Source organism: Osmia bicornis, chromosome 12 (genome assembly GCF_907164935.1).
Source record: "Osmia bicornis bicornis chromosome 12, iOsmBic2.1, whole genome shotgun sequence".
Lineage (NCBI taxonomy): Eukaryota > Metazoa > Arthropoda > Insecta > Hymenoptera > Megachilidae > Osmia > Osmia bicornis.
This window is the reverse complement of record NC_060227.1, coordinates 1,538,634-1,557,557: the sequence shown is the minus strand read 5'-3', so window position 1 is coordinate 1,557,557 and position 18,924 is coordinate 1,538,634. Positions and strand designations below refer to the sequence as shown.

The following is an 18,924-nucleotide window of genomic DNA, read 5'->3' as shown; positions in this document are numbered from 1 at the left end:
TACGATCGCTTCGTCAAAAAGCACTTTGCGCTTGACCAGGAACTTTACGATTTTTATGAAAGCTTTAAGGCGGAACCAGAGGGTAGTTTATATTTATTTACGGCGCGAATGTCAGACGAATTTGTCTTTTTCAATTTTATACTCGAATTCACTTTTACAGGAAATCGTGCGTGCAATTCTACCATTTTTTTGACAATATTACAAAATAAAAGAGCCATTTTTACGATGGAAAATATTTATAATAAATAAAATATGTACAGGATGAATCTATGTTCTTTGAAAAAATAATGAATTTTAAATTTAAATTTAATTTTCCCGGAAACCAAAGCATAAGTTAAAGAATTTTATATTTTTCCTTGGAAACTCACTACCTTTCAGCTTATATTATTCACCACCGTGTATAATCAAAAACATGCAGCGTAAAAATAAATGATAACGCAAACACAAAAAAGCGCAGTCACGAATTTCCACTCTCCAATTCAGCAGAGTGCAACCAAAAAATTTAAAAAATTCCACGAGTCCACCTTATTACCCACTGTGCGAGGACAAAAAAACTTTACAACCCCCGCAAACTCTTTAATCGTGATCCTTTAATCCTCTTAAAACAGAGAAGAGATAGAGGGTTGAAAAAGAGTGGTAGAAAATTTATAGCCTGCTGTACTTTTAAATAATGTCGAAGAAAAGGGTAGATTTGAGTGCTGAGATTTAGCACTGGACAGAAATGATTCGCGTTCTTTTAATTAAAATACTTCTGTTTGGATGGAGATTCATTTTTACCTGATATTATTTCACTGAAACATCTGATATTATTATTTACTGGAAAATATCTCTATGTTTAATCTTCCACTGAAGTATTCTGCATCTGAATTTTTAATAATGATTTTTCAAACTGAAATTACCAGAACTCTATTTCTCCCAAAACCTCGTTCGACGAGTAATTAACTTGAATAATTTTCCAGAATTAGTTGTATTGTTTGCATTCGCTCTATACTATATCTTTTGCATCACACAATTCTGCATTTCTTGGAATAAATTTATCTGAATCCCATAGTTATCCGAATTTTATTCGTAGAGCAAATAAAAAAATTTAAACGCTACTTTCACAGCTGATATATAAATGAATTGCTTTTATAATATGCAAAATTTACCGAAGACGTTCGGCGTCCCGATTCAAAGAAAGCACTCTTTTTTATCCGTTAAAGAAGCGACGCGAGGGATGTTTCTAAGATTATTCGTAATCTGAATTAAAACGCTGAAAACTGCTCGCCCTTTTTACCCTCGTTGAAATTTATTCAACGAAAAGCGGAGAAGCGCCTCTTTCTCGTGCTTGTATAAATTAGCGAATACTGTTTCTGTCGGACGGTTGATTGCAGGCGAGAATTAAAACGAGAACCATGCGAAATGGACGATTCAAGGAATAAGCTTTTCAACACTTTCAGACACTTAAAACGACAGGATAAGACTAAACTTTCTTTTTGAAGTTTCATTTTAAAAAGGAAACAGAATCATTTTTTCTTTACCATTAACGTGTTTCACAATCTCTCTCGGTCGCTTTCCGTTTTTCATTTTCCACGCATCAAAATTCCCGTTCTGCTTGATTTACGGGATGCCTATATTCGTTTGAAATTTAAAACGGTACGAGAAAGCCAGTATATTTATCGCAGAACGTATTAGCTTCGGGCGATTCTCGTATAAAATTCCACTACATTTGTTCGAACAACTACGGTGCAGTATTATGAATTATTATAACAGAAAATAACGTGCAATCGACGGGTGTCCGGCACACTGTTATCCGTATTATTATTGTTGTTTTTCGACGTTTTTTTCGGAGTTTCGAGAAAATCTGTATTACGGGATAATGTTATTTACCGACTGATTTTTAAATATTTCCCCTGTCTGTTGCTGTTTTATTTAGAATTTCAGAAAAATTTCTCTCGTTGAGTTAGAATAATCTCTTATTCGTTTTCCGACCATATTTCCAGCACTGTTTCTGCTCCGAACACGTTTAACGATTTAATACGAATTCGTCTAACAAATCTACTCTTCAAACAGTTCAGAGCTTCCGTATAATTTTTGAAATCCAGTTTAACGAGCTTTAAACAAAATTAACTTTGTTTCATTTATTTAGACGGTGTACTTTTATTTTTTTTTTTAATTATCTCGAGACAGGTTCAGAGTTTCATTGAGTTCAACGTTTAATACTAATTTAAGTCGTCATTCTCACAAGTCCATAGTTTCATGAGGTTCAACATAAATAATTTCAATGAAACTTAGGGATAACATAATTTAGGCCAAATTAATAAGAGTTTAAGTCATCATATTGTCGGATTATGTTAAATTACGATGATACAAGCAATGATAACATACGACTGTATTACTGGTTAAAAACAATTTAATTCCAAAAATGGCAAAAGAATTAAACAGAAACTCTGTCTGACTTTGTAATCAATTTTCCTTGGAAAATATTACAGTACATAATTTGGAGTGATTAAAACGGAGGGAAATTAATTAAAAAACAATAAATGGTGAAGGTGATTTTCAACGAAGGTAAAACGATGATCCAGTCGTCGCGAGATGAATTACGATTCCATTTTAATCGCGTGTTTGTATTGATTACACGTTCACCCATATGGACGAGTATCGATTCAAATGAGAATTCGGTGTATTCCAGGAAAATATTATGATTCCCGGGAACTACGCGAAACGGTTGTTTTACTGATACACGTTTCGCACCTCGGTTGAATTTCTTTTGCACCGTGAAATTTATGGGCGCTGTTCGAAATGAGATATTTCATATTTACCTACTTTACAAATGTGAAATGTTAAAATTTCAAACATTTGTCTGTATTTATTTAATTCGAACATTATATAAAAAGGCCCTTCGAAATATAAATATTTTCCCGGTACGGTAATATAATTAACAAATTAAACAGGCAGTTTTGATAATTAAATGTTTCGCGGTATCATGGTTTCGTGATTTTGACATTAAATGAAGAACGAGTGAAATTTCATTCACGAAACAAGTATAATATTTCAGTAATATCAATAGGTACCTTTAATTATTCCAATTTCGACGTGATAATATCAAATTAACAGCAAATTTTCACTTTGTTGTATCGGTATAAATTATCTTACTTAGATGATGCATTATGTTATATATCAGATTTATTAATTATAGGATTAAATTATATTACACCAAATATGAAAACGAGATTTTTTAGTTAAATCTAAATAATATAATGATTTCACGTTCCTGACAATTAAAGTTTAAATTAATTTCAAATTTTAAGCGAGTGAAATTGTATGGAGGGGCAAATATTTCAATAATATCAATAGCTTTTAATTATTTTGTTTTTAATCTGATAATATAAAATTAAAAGCAAGTTACGTAAATAATGAATTTCCATTTTGACAATTCAGAAAATTATGTTACACAAAAGTAGAAGCAAAATATTTCCAAGTTGACAAAATAAAAATTAATAATTTCATCTTGCTAGTCGAAATTACGAATTTGACGAATTTTCTCGATGCCGAAGTTTCTCATGCTAGAGGGTGAGGAAAATTCTTGAAACTCTAGCACAGCACGAACGTAACCCCGTGTGAACTTGTTCCTCCCTTATGTAATTAAACACCTGTTCGTCTCGCGAACCGGTCAGTCACGTGTTACCAACTACCCGACTTCCTATCGCCACATTTTCTCAGATCGGCGACACCTGTTTCAACGGTATTCTCGAAATGCGACAGGTGCCTTCACAAACTCACCCATTCTACCCATACAATCTAAAAATGTCATTGAGAAATCGTTTATAATCATCTATATTCCCAATTAAGAAAAGAAATGATCGAAACGTTTGAATTTATAAACAAAACGCTAAAAATGATATTTACCAAGTAGCAGTAATTGTTATGAATCCTAATTAAAAATAGGAATATTACATCTATCTACCCTTATTTCAAAACTTCCCTTACATTTTCTTATATACACAATCAATAATTAATAATCATAGAAAATAAAGGGTTATCCAAATTGAGTGTCACATTTTCAAATTGAAATAAAACGCAAAGTTTTTCAGATTTGTATAGTTTTTTTATTTTAACACAAAGTCTACTTTACGATATAGTATTCAAGTGTCCTCAATGCGTTTGATCTACAATTGTGATATTGTTTTTCAGCTCGTCAGTAGTCTTCTAAAAAATTCGCTTAAAGAAAAGTTTAATGATGTTAATTCACACGGTCTTAGTAGCCAATTGATGTTTCCTACTCGTGAAATTACGCGTCTATTTTTGGTCAAACACATCGGATTCGTCAAAAAAAAAGTTGATCAAGTTGAATGATATTGTCTTTCATAATTAATACCGTAAAGCTTACTTTGTGTTAAAATAAAAAAACCCTACAAATCTCAAATACTTTGCGTTTTATTTCAATTTGAAAATGTGGCTAACCCTTTATAATAGAAAAATAGAAGACTATTTCCAATGAAGAATCAAGAAAAGCAGGCAAGTCTATTAGGATGGTTATTGTGGCCGCGTGTACATACACGTCTAGGAGGTGAAGTATCCGAAGTAGCTGTATCCAGCCGGCTAGAGAGGTTCTTTTAAGAGGCTGGCTGGTTGCTATTTAAGTCTTAGCCTTCCTTTGATTACTGGCGCGTACCTCGTTATCTTTGAGAAGCCAGCCCACGTCCTACTCATTATACAACGTCGTTCGCCGACCGAGCCGAGCCGAGGCGAGGGATGAAAGTTTCGGCTGCAGACACGGCAAAATCGGTTTGCCGGGATGAGAAAGGCAAGCGACTCGAAAAGCGAACCCCGAAAACTCTCCTCGACCAACGCACCCCCGTACCGATCCTCTTTTTACCCTTCTGTATCCAGCGTTGCTTTCGTTTCTCCACGTCAAAGGTCTGTTTTGTTACGCGAGATGAGACCAGACGAAATTTACGACCACCTCCGAAGATTCAAAGCTTTTCCACGTGTAGATACAATCGCGCGGTGAGCTTGTTATCGATCAAAAGGTTCAATCGCGACTGCTACGCTTATTTAACTCGATGGGAATTTATATTGAAAGCTGCCGGGTTTGATTTGTAACGCTCTGTTCGATGTAAACGATTTCTCTGATCGTATGCTAATGTAAACTGCACCGGTTGAATTCAACCGAGAATCATGGTCTCTGTTGATTAAATACTTCTGGATGTATTTATGCTAAAGTAAATGTTTCTTGTTGAACGGATTTCTGCTAAGGTATTTTCTAATAAAAAAAATAGAATAAAATATGAAAAGGGTTTTTAAATGTGAAAATTTCATATTTGAGGCAAGAAAAGTTATGGTCTTTGGATTAGTTGATTAGATAAAGTGTTGTGTTTTATATCCTAGAGCAATGATTTTAGAATTTTGTTGGGTATCTAGTTTACTGCCATTCAGAATATAGGGACGACGTTATTGGGTATTGGAGATTCGGGACAATCGCGTTTCCAATATACATATTAGTAAATCTATAGACAAAGCTAATAAAAGCAACTACAGTTTATATTGGTTCACAAATATAGCCTTTGTTTCTATTGTTCCTCGTAGTTCTGTATTTTACAACAATGTATTCTGACTACTACTATGTTATTACCAACAACAATGATCAAATATTCTAATATTTAATATTTCACAGGTTAATCACGTTCAAAACAAATGAATAATACAATATTTTATTTGCAATTGTTATACTCCTTTCAATTTTTTCATTCAACTTTATTGATAACTGTGGGACTTAAATTTTGATAATTTTGCACCTGACATTTCGTTAAAAACGTTCAACTTTATATAAAATATAATCTTATCAAATTCAAGTGGCAAATATGCAGACAAAGCGAATGCCTTCGAGCAGATCGTAGGTTTCTTTCAGCAAAGAATACGGTGAAGGTGAATCGCACTTATCTTTCGTTCAGCGACAGGAAACGATAACCGATCCCCCTTCGCTCTCTTTCGCGAAAATGACGAAACGAAATCGCGGGACTTATCCCTTCAACGGGATCCCGGAGTTCACCAGGATTTCCGGTCTGCTCTCTGTCGCAGACGTAGTTAATGCTCGAGCACGCGATAAAGCTTCGCCGCTGATATTCCACTGAAACCTCTCGCATTTTTTTTCCTCTCTGTTTCTTTCCTTCTTTTTCACAGGGATCGTCGTCTCTCGGTTTTTACCCCTTTTCATTTCTCTATACGCTGCGCCACCTTCCACCCTTAAATCGCGCTTTCTTATCACGTTTCACTTCGTTTCTCGCTGCTACGAACTTAAATCTTCCACAAAGAAAGCCGTCATATCTTTGTTCCAGAATCGGTTACGTTGTTTTTCTCGTCTCGCCGGCGATTTAATCGCGATATTGGATCGAGCGCGATGGTAAGCGATCGATAAACGTGATTGGAAAAATTAATATTTAGAGAGAAATATTATTGACTCTAAATTAGATAAATTTTTTTAAACTATAATACAAACAGAAAAAGAACTCGACGGAGAGAAGAATTATTATTTTTATTTCTAATCGTTAGCTAAAGTAATTAAAAACCGTCGTTATTTTTGCATCAACTTAATATTATCACTATCCACCCAGTTAATCACCTCGTACGCCATAGAATTTAAATTCAAAGACATCCACCGCGAAGACACGTCATAAAGACGTCACTTAGCGCAGCTCATTAGCACGTCAGACTTTCTCATTAAGTTCAAACGCGTATCCTTTGCGTCGTAAATCAAATGAATAATTAGTGGAGAAAGTTCAAGCTCGCTTACCTGAATAAACAGAGAGAGGTCGTCGCCGAGCAGCATGTCCCTGCAGACATCTTTAGCAGTGGTATCCAGAGTAAGATAGACGAGGCTGCTCTCGATACCCGTGTGGATTCTAACCCATCCACTTCCGGTGCCGACATCAACGCCGACTCCTGAATCCCACGAGGAATTGAACGTTTCTTGAAGCCTGCTTACTTTCGGACTGGTCAATTCCAAAATTGTACCGTTGCTACTTTCGTTTGAATCGCAATTGAAACGGTGAACCTTCGTCTCGTCCATCTTTTCCTCAAGTTTGCCTGATTTCTCGTTGTCGAAGCTACCGATAGTCTCGTCAAGATTCTCCAGAATTTCCTTCTCCAACGTAACACGATCGATCCGAATCTCCTTCACGGATCGATCTTTATTCTCATCGATTCCATTTGCGTCACGAGTTTCCGTTTCCTCTTGCTTCGGTTGGTCGGTTCTCGCTTCGTTAAAGCGATCGCCATAGTTCTCCGGGTACAATCTCGAGCTCCCTAGACAATCGGTGTCCTCGTTGATCGTCTCGTCTACGTGATTCTTCGTGTCCTCCACGTTCGAGTAAAAAACCGACTTGGAACTTTTCTTCCATCTGTATTCAGTCCTCGAAGCCGATCTCCTCTCTTTATCCTCCTGATCGTAGAAACCTGGTCTGCTGGTCATGATGAAGTTCTCGTTATCGCGAAGTATCCTCGACTTCGACACAGACTTCGTCGATCGTCTCTTATCGGAGTCGCTTTGATCCTTCGACGACGTCAGTTTCTCGCAATGATCCTTCGAGAATGTGAACTTGTTGACGTCCGTCTTGCGTTGTCTCAACGAATCCTTACACGTATCATCCTTGTTATCCATCTTCGTTTTATTCTTACGTCGAGCTTCCGCGTAAACGTGCTCTTCCTTCCGAGCTTCTTTTCCATCGTTCAAAATCGCTCGACTTCTTCCAGGTTGCTCCTTCGGATTCTTATTCTGACCGTCCTTCGAGTGATTCCTGGACTTTGATTTTTGTTGGAAGCGTTCGTAGTTAGCCAGGATCTTTTGATTCAATTCGTGGATTAATTCGAGTCTCTTGGTAATGGAATCGTTCGTCTTGTCAACCTTCTTCACGCATTCTTCCTCGTTCTTCCGGGTCTTGGTCGAACCAGTAAGTTGACGTCTTTGTTTCGTTAACTTCCTGGATGCTGATCCTTCGCTTGGAGTACCGATTTCATATTTAGAATCGCTTTTAATCACGTTCTCGTCGTTTGGACGTTCGAGCGAGTCGATCTCGATGGACCATGAAGAGTCCTTTCGTTTCTTTTCTTCCTGCTGATAACCGGATACGTTCATCAGTTCTAAACTGGTTCTATCGTTGGTAGATCGTTTGTTAACTTCGATATCCGGTTTCTTCCGATTTCCGCTCAGCTCGATGCCTTTCTTCGCGTCTGGACGAACCTGAAGACCGGCGCTGGAACCGCTGCTCAGGCTGACCCTCTCGTTCAATTCCCAATTGATCGTTGGACGAGCCTTTGTACCGACCACGTTTCCACTAACTATGGGACACAAACCGAGCTTCTGATTGAGATCTTGCCGTGGAATCGTTTGGTCGCTTGGGTTTGTGCTTGTCCTGACCCGTAAACCACGGGTCGACGACAGTCTACGAGACCTTCTTAGTTTGCTGCACGTGCCGGATACTGTCCCGCCGGCTGATTCGCTCGCGATCACCATCCTGATTCAGGAACATTCGTCGAATCTTTGCAATTCCTTCTTTTTCTCTTCAGGGATTTAGCACTGTCTTTTGTTTCATTTTTTAGAAAGCCTCCTGAATTCGGAGAGACTTGAAACGAAACTTGGTATGATGTTCATGGGTTGATATAGAGTGTTGCTCTTTGATGATGTTTATCTGAAACAGAGGAATAATTGGGTTAGATGAATGGATGTTAATTTTCATATTTTAATATTCTAATATTCTAATATCCTAATATCCTAATATTCTAATATTCTAATGCTTTAAGAATCTAATACTCTAACACTCTAATATCCTAAGATTTTAATTCGTAGACAGATACAATGATATTTATTTCTCTGATTTTTCAAATAAATAGAATTCTTTATCAGAAATTTTTCATCCTGGAAAGAAAACGGATGCCCTTCAAACCGACATAAATTTTGCGGACTCAACGATAAAGGAATCCTTTCAGGTGGACCGTCGATAGATAAATAGAAAGTAAGATACGTGATTTGAACGAGCAAACTGAACTTGTCTCTTTCGTTCCCGAGCTACTCTCCTTTGTACACCATCAACTACTTCCCAGTTTGATATTTCGATCTGCTGTACGAAACGTAATTCTCCATAATAGAAATGCGTTGGTCATCGATAGTTCCAGGGAAAATGGGAAATCTTTTAGAAACACGTATCGATTTTCTGTAACGAGTATCGTTATAATCATCGTTATATGAAACGGCGATTAGATATGATAGTTGAAATTTGTCACCACAGAAAATCATTAATTACTCAAATATTTAGAAACGACGAAATTTCATTTCTATCATAATTTATCTAATAATCATTTGATACCTTGCATAAGTAACGTAATATTAATGTGAGTGGAGATTAAAAGTTTCTTTTACTATTATTCAATCATTCCAGGTGTTAATTAAATTACGCAATCCCTTTATTCGTGAAGTATCAAAGTAGACATTGAAGAAGCAAAGAAATCGAAGCAAAAGCCAATCGTCTAGTCGTTAATTGGAAAATCGAAAGATTAAATGACATCCAAAAACTTTAATATCTTCGAGAATCCAGTGCTGAAGATTCGTTTACGAACAACTTCTCTTTGGATTCGTTGACGTTAAGGAGACACCGAGTAGAAAAAAGGATAACGAGGAAAAGAAAGAGCACGATCCAAGATGCTTTTCCTCGGCGTAAAGAAAAAAAAAAAAAAAAAAAAAACAAGCAAAAGGATCTTTTTATCCTTCTACTTTTCTTCTTCTTCCGCGACTCGAGACGCGACGACTTGATAAATACTTGGATAACAACGACACGAATTACCATTGTTTCGCGAGATACCAAGGAACTGGCTGTCTCCGTTCGAGGATACTTATTGCGCGAAGAGATACTCATTAATTTTGATGTTTCCATAGGAAATGATAATTTTATACTCCCTCTTCAGTCACGGAAATCTTGTTTTAACAAGGTAGATATCCTAGGAGTTCAATTCCAATTTTAATACTATTAAAATATATTATAATAAATCAAAATATAAGCGATACGTATTTCTTTGATTTATGGAAAAATAGTTTTAAGGGATGAAATGATCTTCGAAAATGGGGGTGCTGAATGCAAATAGCATGTAGGTTATCCATTAAAATTTCTTTCCACCCTGTGCATATTTCTCACGGTATATTTTTAAATAAAGAACGATAAGATGCACAAAGAACGTATCTTGACTGATCAAGAAGAGTACAGACCTCTTTCATGTGCATAAGAGCATGAAGAGGGTATTTTAACAAGCAATAAAGAGAAGGATCTTGTGCAAACTGAAAATTCATCTTATACAAACTTTTCAGAATAAACAAATATTTTGATAAGAAACCAAAGGAGGTTCAATATTTTACACTGAACATAAATATTGATAAAATCGTAATTTTTCTTAACAAATTATTAATAGCTTCTCAAATATTTATAAAGGTGTATCAAGAATTACGAAATACAGAAAATACATAAATTCTTTAGGCAGAGAATAAATGTTTACTTCAGTGAATTCAGTGATTCCGGACTTTCGAAAGGTGTAGAGTTCCATGACGCATCGGCACACCCATAGAATATTAATGGAGTCTCCATAGGATGTCAAGCAAGGTCTAACAATAGTCTATCTTGTATCTTTTGGTACAAGGCAAGAATTTCTTTGAAGCGTCCATTCAAAATACCAGATACTTGACACAAATATCGATTAACACTTGTTCGGATCTAGGTGACGTACAAAGGTGTTCGATCTTCTTGTCTATGCTGTTCTAACGACAAAAGATACTTCAAATACACTTTGTTCCACTTTCACTGCTGTCGAGGGTGCTAGAAAAACACCTCTGCTTCGACGGAATCTTCTATTAACACCGATTGAGTGTAAAATTACGATTAATAATTCATTTATACAAAAATCACTTGTTAAAGGAACAATTTTTAGCGTCAAGGATGTTGTGATGTATCATTAGCACAATTAGTAGTTAGAAATGAAAAGTTTCGATTGAAAAATATAGTATTTTTGTAAGAGAGTCATTCAAGCAAAAGGAAAATTACCTTCGGATAATTGCTAATTATTATTTGGATGACTGATGTATGATTAGTCATTAGTGAATAAACATGAAGAATAAGGTAACTTGAACCTATATTTATACTCGTACCTTTAGAAACAAAAATGTTCCATAGAGCCTTGGTCTCGTTAATTATTGATCACTTTAATACACACTAATGCATCATTTTCATCACAAATTTTTAATCCACATATCAGATCTATGGAAGGCACAATTTTGAAACCACGTCAATTTCCAATTTATCACGACAGAACAGTTACAAGCACAAAAGATCACAGAGAATAAGAGATCATTAATATCAAAATCGAATAAAGAACACAAAATCTAGAAAAGTCACAAACGAGACAGCTGATTTCAGTGAAACGACAGATCATCGACGTGTAAATCCATCGAAAAACACAAAACTCAAAATGATCCACAAGAAACACACGTTACACTTTCCACTGCCATTCACGATCACTTATTAAATCCCAAAATCTGAATGAAAGAAATGAAAAAAAGAGCCTCAATGAGGCGCGTACCGAGTCATCGTGGACACTGGGCAGCTTTGAAGGATCGTCTCGTAGCAGCCGACATCATGAATACATCGTCGGCCACCTGTCTTCTCTACCTGTTGACCATGTTGCACGTTGTTCGTACAACGAACAGAGACAGAGAAAGGGACAATGAGAAGACGAAGTGGGGGAATATAACAACGAGTTAAACGAAGACGAACGATGTATCAAAGAAGATAGAAGAGTGAAAAAAAAGGCGATAGACGGGGAGAATCCGAAAGTAAGAGGAAGGGAGGGAGCTCGAAAGGGAAAAAGAGAGAGTAAAGGGTTGAGAAGAGAGAGAGAGGAATAAAGAAGAGCGTCTCTTTTCCACGTGCTCGTTTCACGTGTTTCAGAGGAAGATGGTGGGGCATGGTATCGCCCAGCTGTCGACCCTCGTTCTGGGGGAACCATTGCAGAAGAATGATGCACTTCCGCCCCCCTGATACGCTCTTCTTTCCGTTCCAATGCCTCGAATTAATTTCGACCGCATTTCGCGTGCACGATCGCTCGGTATTTTTCCAACACCCGATTCGTTTACTTCTGCCTCGATGATAATGGAGAATCTCAGTCATCTTCAGTGGAATTCGTACACCAATTTGCTTTGATCGTTTTCCATATGAATTCGCCTGAATTATTCGGTAGAATCACTTAAAAGTCGTGTTTTTGGCAGGTGTTGTTTTGGTAAGGTTGCTTTGTTTATTAGATAATTAATGGTGTCAAGGTTTGTAATTAATTGGAAGGTTACATGGTTACTAATTACTAATTATCTTTGACTGAACAAATTACTAGAACTTGTATACATAGTAATTAGTTAATTACGGCCTGTCTTGGAAGCATCTTTTCTATAATTATGTAATTTCTTTTAATGAAATCGGTCATGCAGAATTATTAGATAAAGTTTGAGAGATAAAAATGAATGATTAATTATTATGGAGATAAGCTTTTAAATCAGCTTCATAAAGATACCTTGATTTTTAGGGTGAATTTTGAATTGATTGAAATTTTCTATCAAAAGTGATGTTCAGCTTTGAAAAATCAAAATTAGCAGCCTCATATTGCTCGGTCAGCTTATCGTCTTACAATTGCCAGCAACGTGAAAAGTTCATTAAGGCTATTAATTATTCAATTAATTATCGGGAGGTCCATTAATCAACTACCCAGCCCACTCGCCTGACGCCACATTTTACACCCCCAAGATATAATTCCATGCCCAGTCTTGATTCAAATTTCAACCAAACATTCATGAATTTTCGTTTACGCGAAACGCAGTTAATCTTTGAATCCCTTGACAACTTTCCAATAATACCAGCTTTGATTATTCCATTGGAAATTATCAATTTCTTTATCAGAGATAATTTTTGTAAATAGAACAATCGCGAGGTTACATTTAAAATGAAATTTGCTCTTCAATTTCATATAGCTTCTATCGATTTGAAACGAAGTGCTTCGAAGGAAAGATTTTATATTTATAGACGTCTCTTTTGGCTTTTTACCAAATAAAACTATTGTTCCGTCTGCAATATCGCGTTCTACTATCGAGACTAACGAAAAATAAACAAACTGCTACCGATTGCTGTGCAAAGAATCAAAATTGCTTCCTCAGCTTATTTCCGGATTGGAATCGTTACGCGGATAACATTAGATATTAGAGAATCTGATATTTCAAGCGATTTAAAATGAATATTTGTTCACACTAGAATCAAATCGAAAGCGAACAACCTACATTTCGATTTGCTTTCACTTACTCGTTCCTACTAATCATATTGTAAAAGTTCGACACGAAAATCATTCCATCGCGATGAATTTTTCAAAATCTTGAACACTGCTTCAAAGAAGAATTTTCAAATAATTTTAAATCATAATGATCCCTATTCAAGTAAAATGTACAGTTTCCTGTTAAAAAATGAATCGCCGTATTGAAACCACAAATTTCGTCAGCGAAGAATGATTTCTCATCGAGCACCTCCGAGAAATCAACAATACCCTTTTCCTTCCACGCAAATCCAAACCGCCATGCATGCATAACTTTTCCCACGCATCCTGTTCTCTGATTCAGCATGCGTGTCCGACCTCCAGGAAGCGAGCAAAGGTGTGTCCTGTGGTCACACACTGAACCATGTGGTGCCATTGGCAAGCATCGTTTCAAGGTATAAGGTTGTTAAAAAAAACCCTGCTCATCGAAAATCTTTTCTTCTAACACAAGATAATTACCATCAATTTTTATAAAAAATTTGAGTTTCATCTTTAATGATTAACATAATTTAAAAAAAAAAAGTAGAAAGTACTTTTTCACGCGTAGTTACAAGAGAAATTATGCAGGGTAAAATTTCCGAGCGCACAACCCTCTTAGAAAATTTTCTTTTTTACCCCCTTGCAAAGCGAACGTATCACGGGAGGAAGTAGCACGTACCGGAAGTGGCGCATCCCTTCAATCAATCCGTCTATCCGGCGTCTTTCGAGCCGAGCGAAATTTCAACCGCCTCGTTCGAGAAGGATCCTTTCTCGCAACGTTTCCTGCGACCAGGATCCGACATTTTACATTCGCCTTTCCATTCAGCACGAGAATCGATCCGCCCATTTCTCCAAACGATCCTGCACATACACACACGTAGGAAGCTCGATTCGTGCAACAAGTTTCAAAGTGATTCGAGTTAACCCGTTGCTTACAAGCTTCGTGCATAGACACCAGTTTTCTTTGTCAGCCGATGTGTCGCAGCCTGTTGTGTGCATCGGGTCGAACCCTTTATGAATAGTTTGCTGCTAGATTGTATGGTTTTAACGTATCCCTCTATATGCACTCGGATGTGTTCTGGATTTGAATGGGAGCAGGTTTGCTTCTTCTATCAGAAGTGTAGCCATTGAGAATTTTCGATAATATCTTTGTTTCTAACAAATTTTGTATATGTAATAGTGGATACATAAATTTCCATAGGAATCGTTCACTAATATTATTAGAAATTCTTTGACTCGTCTAATTAGAAATATTCATATTCATAATTTGAAATTATAGAGAATTTTTTATAATATGGACAATGGGGTTCTATAAAAATTCAAACTACTCTCATATGAATGACAAATATATTTTCTATTCTTTCTGGACGATTTCCTTTGCGAGACACTTGGTAAACGCAAAAGCCGCGAAAGGAGAGGAAAAGGAGAAACACAGTGGTGCTTTTGTTTCATTCGGCGAACTTCTATCGGCTCTTTTCTAGTTAGAAGGACCCTTTCACAATAGCAGTACTCGCCTAACCCACTTCCACGATCTCTTCAAGCCGCAATCCACGTCAACCTGCAGTATTCGGGGTATTCTGAGGCACAACCGCCGCCGCCCCCTCGCATCCCCCTTTTCTTATTGTCTCAACCAGAGAGCTCACCCCCTACACCAGCCTCCGCCCTCTTCTCTCGTAATTACAAACGAAGCCAATTAAAGCGGATGAGCCTAAATGGCCTGGCCCCGACGTTTGACTGCGCCCGCCAAAGCCGAGACAATGGGTCTGACAACGATCGTGTCACTTCCGGCCTCGTTTCTCCTTTCCTGGCAATTTGCTTCGCGACCAACCCCTCCCAATTTCTCTCACCGCCCACCCAAGTGAATAAAAACGCCTTCCAATTTGACCCATTTAATTTTCAATTTTGAAAAAAGATTCGATTCCGAAGCTAAGGAGAATTAGTACTCGCTGTTTCGCAATCTCTGAAAATTCCAGCAACGAGAAAAGAATTTAACAGAATCGAATTTAGCGTGTTCTGTAGCACATTCGGAGTGACACAAAGGTGTAACACGTACGGTACGTTCTCAGAATTTCTTATTTAATGGAGCATATTATGGCACGTTTAAAGCACGTTTCCGTCCACGTTTTTCTTACCCTTATCTATTATACGCGCGTGATAACACGACACCTCTTCAAACGTACGTACTTCACATAAAAAATTTTCAAATAGTTCTTTTTATTACTAAATTATTATTTGATGAATTTGGTAATTTCATTCTTTTCTACCAGCCTTGTTTAGCAATTTACTTTTTTCAATGTAAATTCGGTATAAAAGAAAGACACTAGAAAATGGAATAAACAAAGTAACGCCTCAAAAACGCCAATTTAATCTGTATCGTAAATCTAGTCAATTCTCGATGGTTTAAAACAACCTCCCCGGAGAGTTCCATTAAAAAAAAAATAAACCACGAGAACGAGGGTAGTTCGATATCGATAAAGAATATCTCGATTAGTCGATCGGATGGGTGTCTCGAAAAAGGCTGTCCCAATAAATTGTCAGTGTTGCTAATCTTTCCGGCAAGTTTTCCGATATTTCGCGGGAGGGGGGAAACAAGTAAATCGGACCGGCCCGTGAAATTGGGAGATCCGGCTGGCCGTTGTCGAGTGCCACGATCGATTAGATATCCTCCCGTGAACTCTCTTGGATTACAAGCTCTACCTGAAAGAAGCTCGATTCCGATGAGAGAGAATGAGAGAGACAACTAGATAGACGATTAGGCGATGTCGTGCTGGATTATAGGATCGGAAAAGGTTCACTGTTCGCGCCTACGGAAATTGAAAACACTACGACGATAAAGACCCATTTTATCGTCCAGTGAATTGGGTGATTTTGTTGCTAACTACGAGCCTGGTCGTAATTATATTTAAAAAATTAAATATGAAAATTATTACTACTATTAAGAATTCATTTTTCTTTCGTTAGAAAGGAGATACATTGAAGATTAATTGGAAAAAAATTAATTTCATAATAGTTCTCTACTTTTGATTCATTCGATGCAAACGATGTGTGATTGTAAGTAAAAGGCGGTGCAATTAGTTGAAGCAATGACGTTAGATTCAAAGGCTGTCAGGTAGATTGTAACACGTTGTACCGCAGGTTTACAAGCACCGGTATCGCGATAACTTTGTCGAGAAAGTAAATGTATTAATTTCGATTTCCACGCAAGAAGAGCATAAATCACTTACGCAAGCGAATTTATTACCATAAATTCGCGTCACGTAACACCTCGTCAGAAATACCATTTACAGTGACGCATTAATAATTTTTGCACTCCTTTTAACTTGCGATTTTATGATAATTATCAAAATATAAATACATTTACATTATTTGAATAATTTTACATTGTTAATTAATCAAACGTTCATTTGTACGATATTCCTCGTTGAATTTTTATTTTTCTCAACAAGATATCAATTTTTTATTTAAAAATGAAAAAGATAATCTATCATTTTCGATATATTTATGGAGTGTCGATAAATCTGACGCTTTCCAGGATTTGCTACAATAATTTACCAAACATGTCCGTTCGAGCGTTCAAGCTTAATCACAAGTTATACGAAATTTCAATTAATATTCGGTTTGTCGTACGATTCGACAAGAGATGCTGGTTGATTTATCATCGAACGTGGCTTCTATTTCATTCATCTTATTCAACGTTCATCCGCGTCTCAAATGAGGCATCCCAGTTCGAAGCTCTTTAATTAAACTCGCCCAACGAACACTTTTTTCTCCCTTTGCCCAGCGAGGCTCTTTAATTAAAGTCGAAATCGACTTTCATTAAATTAACGTTGTTTATTTGTAATTACGTAATGTCAAACGTGTTCACCGCTATCCTGTTTCCTGCATACATCTTTCAAATGAATTTTCTCTTTTTATTTTCATTGAATAAAATCTCTCCCATTTTTCGATACATCAATTTTTATTTCTTAATTTGAAAAACTGTGGAATACTAAATAAATCCTCGTGATATTACATTTTCTTCAGCTATGTGACTGGCGAAAGTGTATAAATTTTAATTACTCTGAAAATATGCAAATATTCGTAAAGGTACAAAGCAACAGGTGTCTTCGAAGATTCAACCAGTAACGAATTTTACCTTAATTCAATTAATTTTTTAATAACCACGCATGTATCCCGAAAAGGTAAACATACACCAACACTTTTAAACGAAACATACATCCTTACTTAGAAAACAATTTTATTTCAGTATCCATTAAAAACTGAAACTAACAGAAATTTCGTTTTAGAGACATTAGTAATACACACACGGTACTCCCATTTACGTTTCGCGTATTTTACCGGAGAACTTCCGTTGGTTCATCGGGAAAAGAAAACACGGAATAATGGGAAAAGTGACTTTTCAACGAAACACGTGATCCACGATTTCTAACAAAAACATCGCCGTTCTGTTATGAAATGTAGGAGGAACGAGAGAGGGAGTTTAAACGAAAGCCATTTTATATACCCGGGATTTCACTTGCCACTACTCCATCGTTGCCCACCTCGATGGGGTTTTAACATTTGGCTTTCGTAAATAAAGATACACCGTTCCACCGATAACAACTCTCCGAAAGTAGATAAAAGCTGGCAGCCACCGATAGAGAGAGAGAAAGGAGCTTCTAAATTCGAGGATCGAAACTCGCGTTTCGCGATATATCCGCACCGTAAACGGTGTTTTCGTATCGTTATACCGGATGCAAATCTCGCGCACGGGGAAACGGAACTCGATACACGCCTATTATATACGAGCCGATATTCCGTGGCGATTCGAAAAGTGCCATTTTCGAAAATACCATCGCGACGCTTCAAATAAATAAAAAAACTAATCAGAAATTTTTCTCCCACCTTTTGTTTCGAAATTTCTATTTAAATTAACATTCGAAGTTTGACAAATTTTCTGAAGAAACAAATTTCTCGTCAACTCTCCGTTTATAAATCATCCTTTCCAGGATCTTTCTTCTCTGATTGTCACAACCGTGCTACGGCTCGGTTCCGTTTCATTTCCTCTTTTTCCTGATTCTTCCTTCGTTCCAGTCCGCTGAAAGCGGGCTCATCCTCCGTCAGAGGGTTCTTAATAAAATCGGAATTGTTAAGCGACTCATTATAATGAGAAAAGGAAACTTCCGTTAGAACGGGAAACGCGAGTTGACGCGGGAGGATCGGTAAAAAATTTGCTTTCGTAATTCGTCCCTCTTCCCTCCCTCAATCTCGATTATCCAAAGTTTTCTATAACTTCCTCTATAACTCTTTCAGTCCGACGAATATTCATTGAATTATAAAGTGTTAAACTTTCGATTCCAAATTGTTATCCTTCTCTGGATCGTTATTCCTCGACGAGGAGACAATCGCAACGATAGACAGTGTCATAGAGTATCGAAAGATATAGAACAGTAAGAATTGCTTCTTCGATTCTTCGCGATTATTTCGTGGCGGAACTATCGTCGAGCTATCGATTATATCGCGAGAGGGTGGCTTCGAGCCGACGTGAAAAGAGAGGAAGCCGAAAGCCTCGACATTTGGATGAAGTTCAGCCATCGAAATTTC

At 37.0% G+C, this 18,924-nt stretch overlaps 1 protein-coding gene across 2 annotated transcripts in view; it reads right to left on the bottom strand.

Annotated features, from left to right (window-relative positions):
• Positions 1-18,924, bottom strand: part of LOC114874981 (PH domain leucine-rich repeat-containing protein phosphatase 2) — a 99,306-nt gene that overhangs the window by 51,194 nt on the left and 29,188 nt on the right. For both annotated transcript variants that reach the window (XM_029184793.2, XM_029184794.2), the window contains one exon: positions 6,773-8,666. In XM_029184793.2, coding sequence (XP_029040626.2) covers positions 6,773-8,491 — 1,719 coding nt within the window. In that variant the 5' untranslated portion in view covers positions 8,492-8,666. The remainder of the gene's footprint in view (positions 1-6,772; positions 8,667-18,924) is intronic.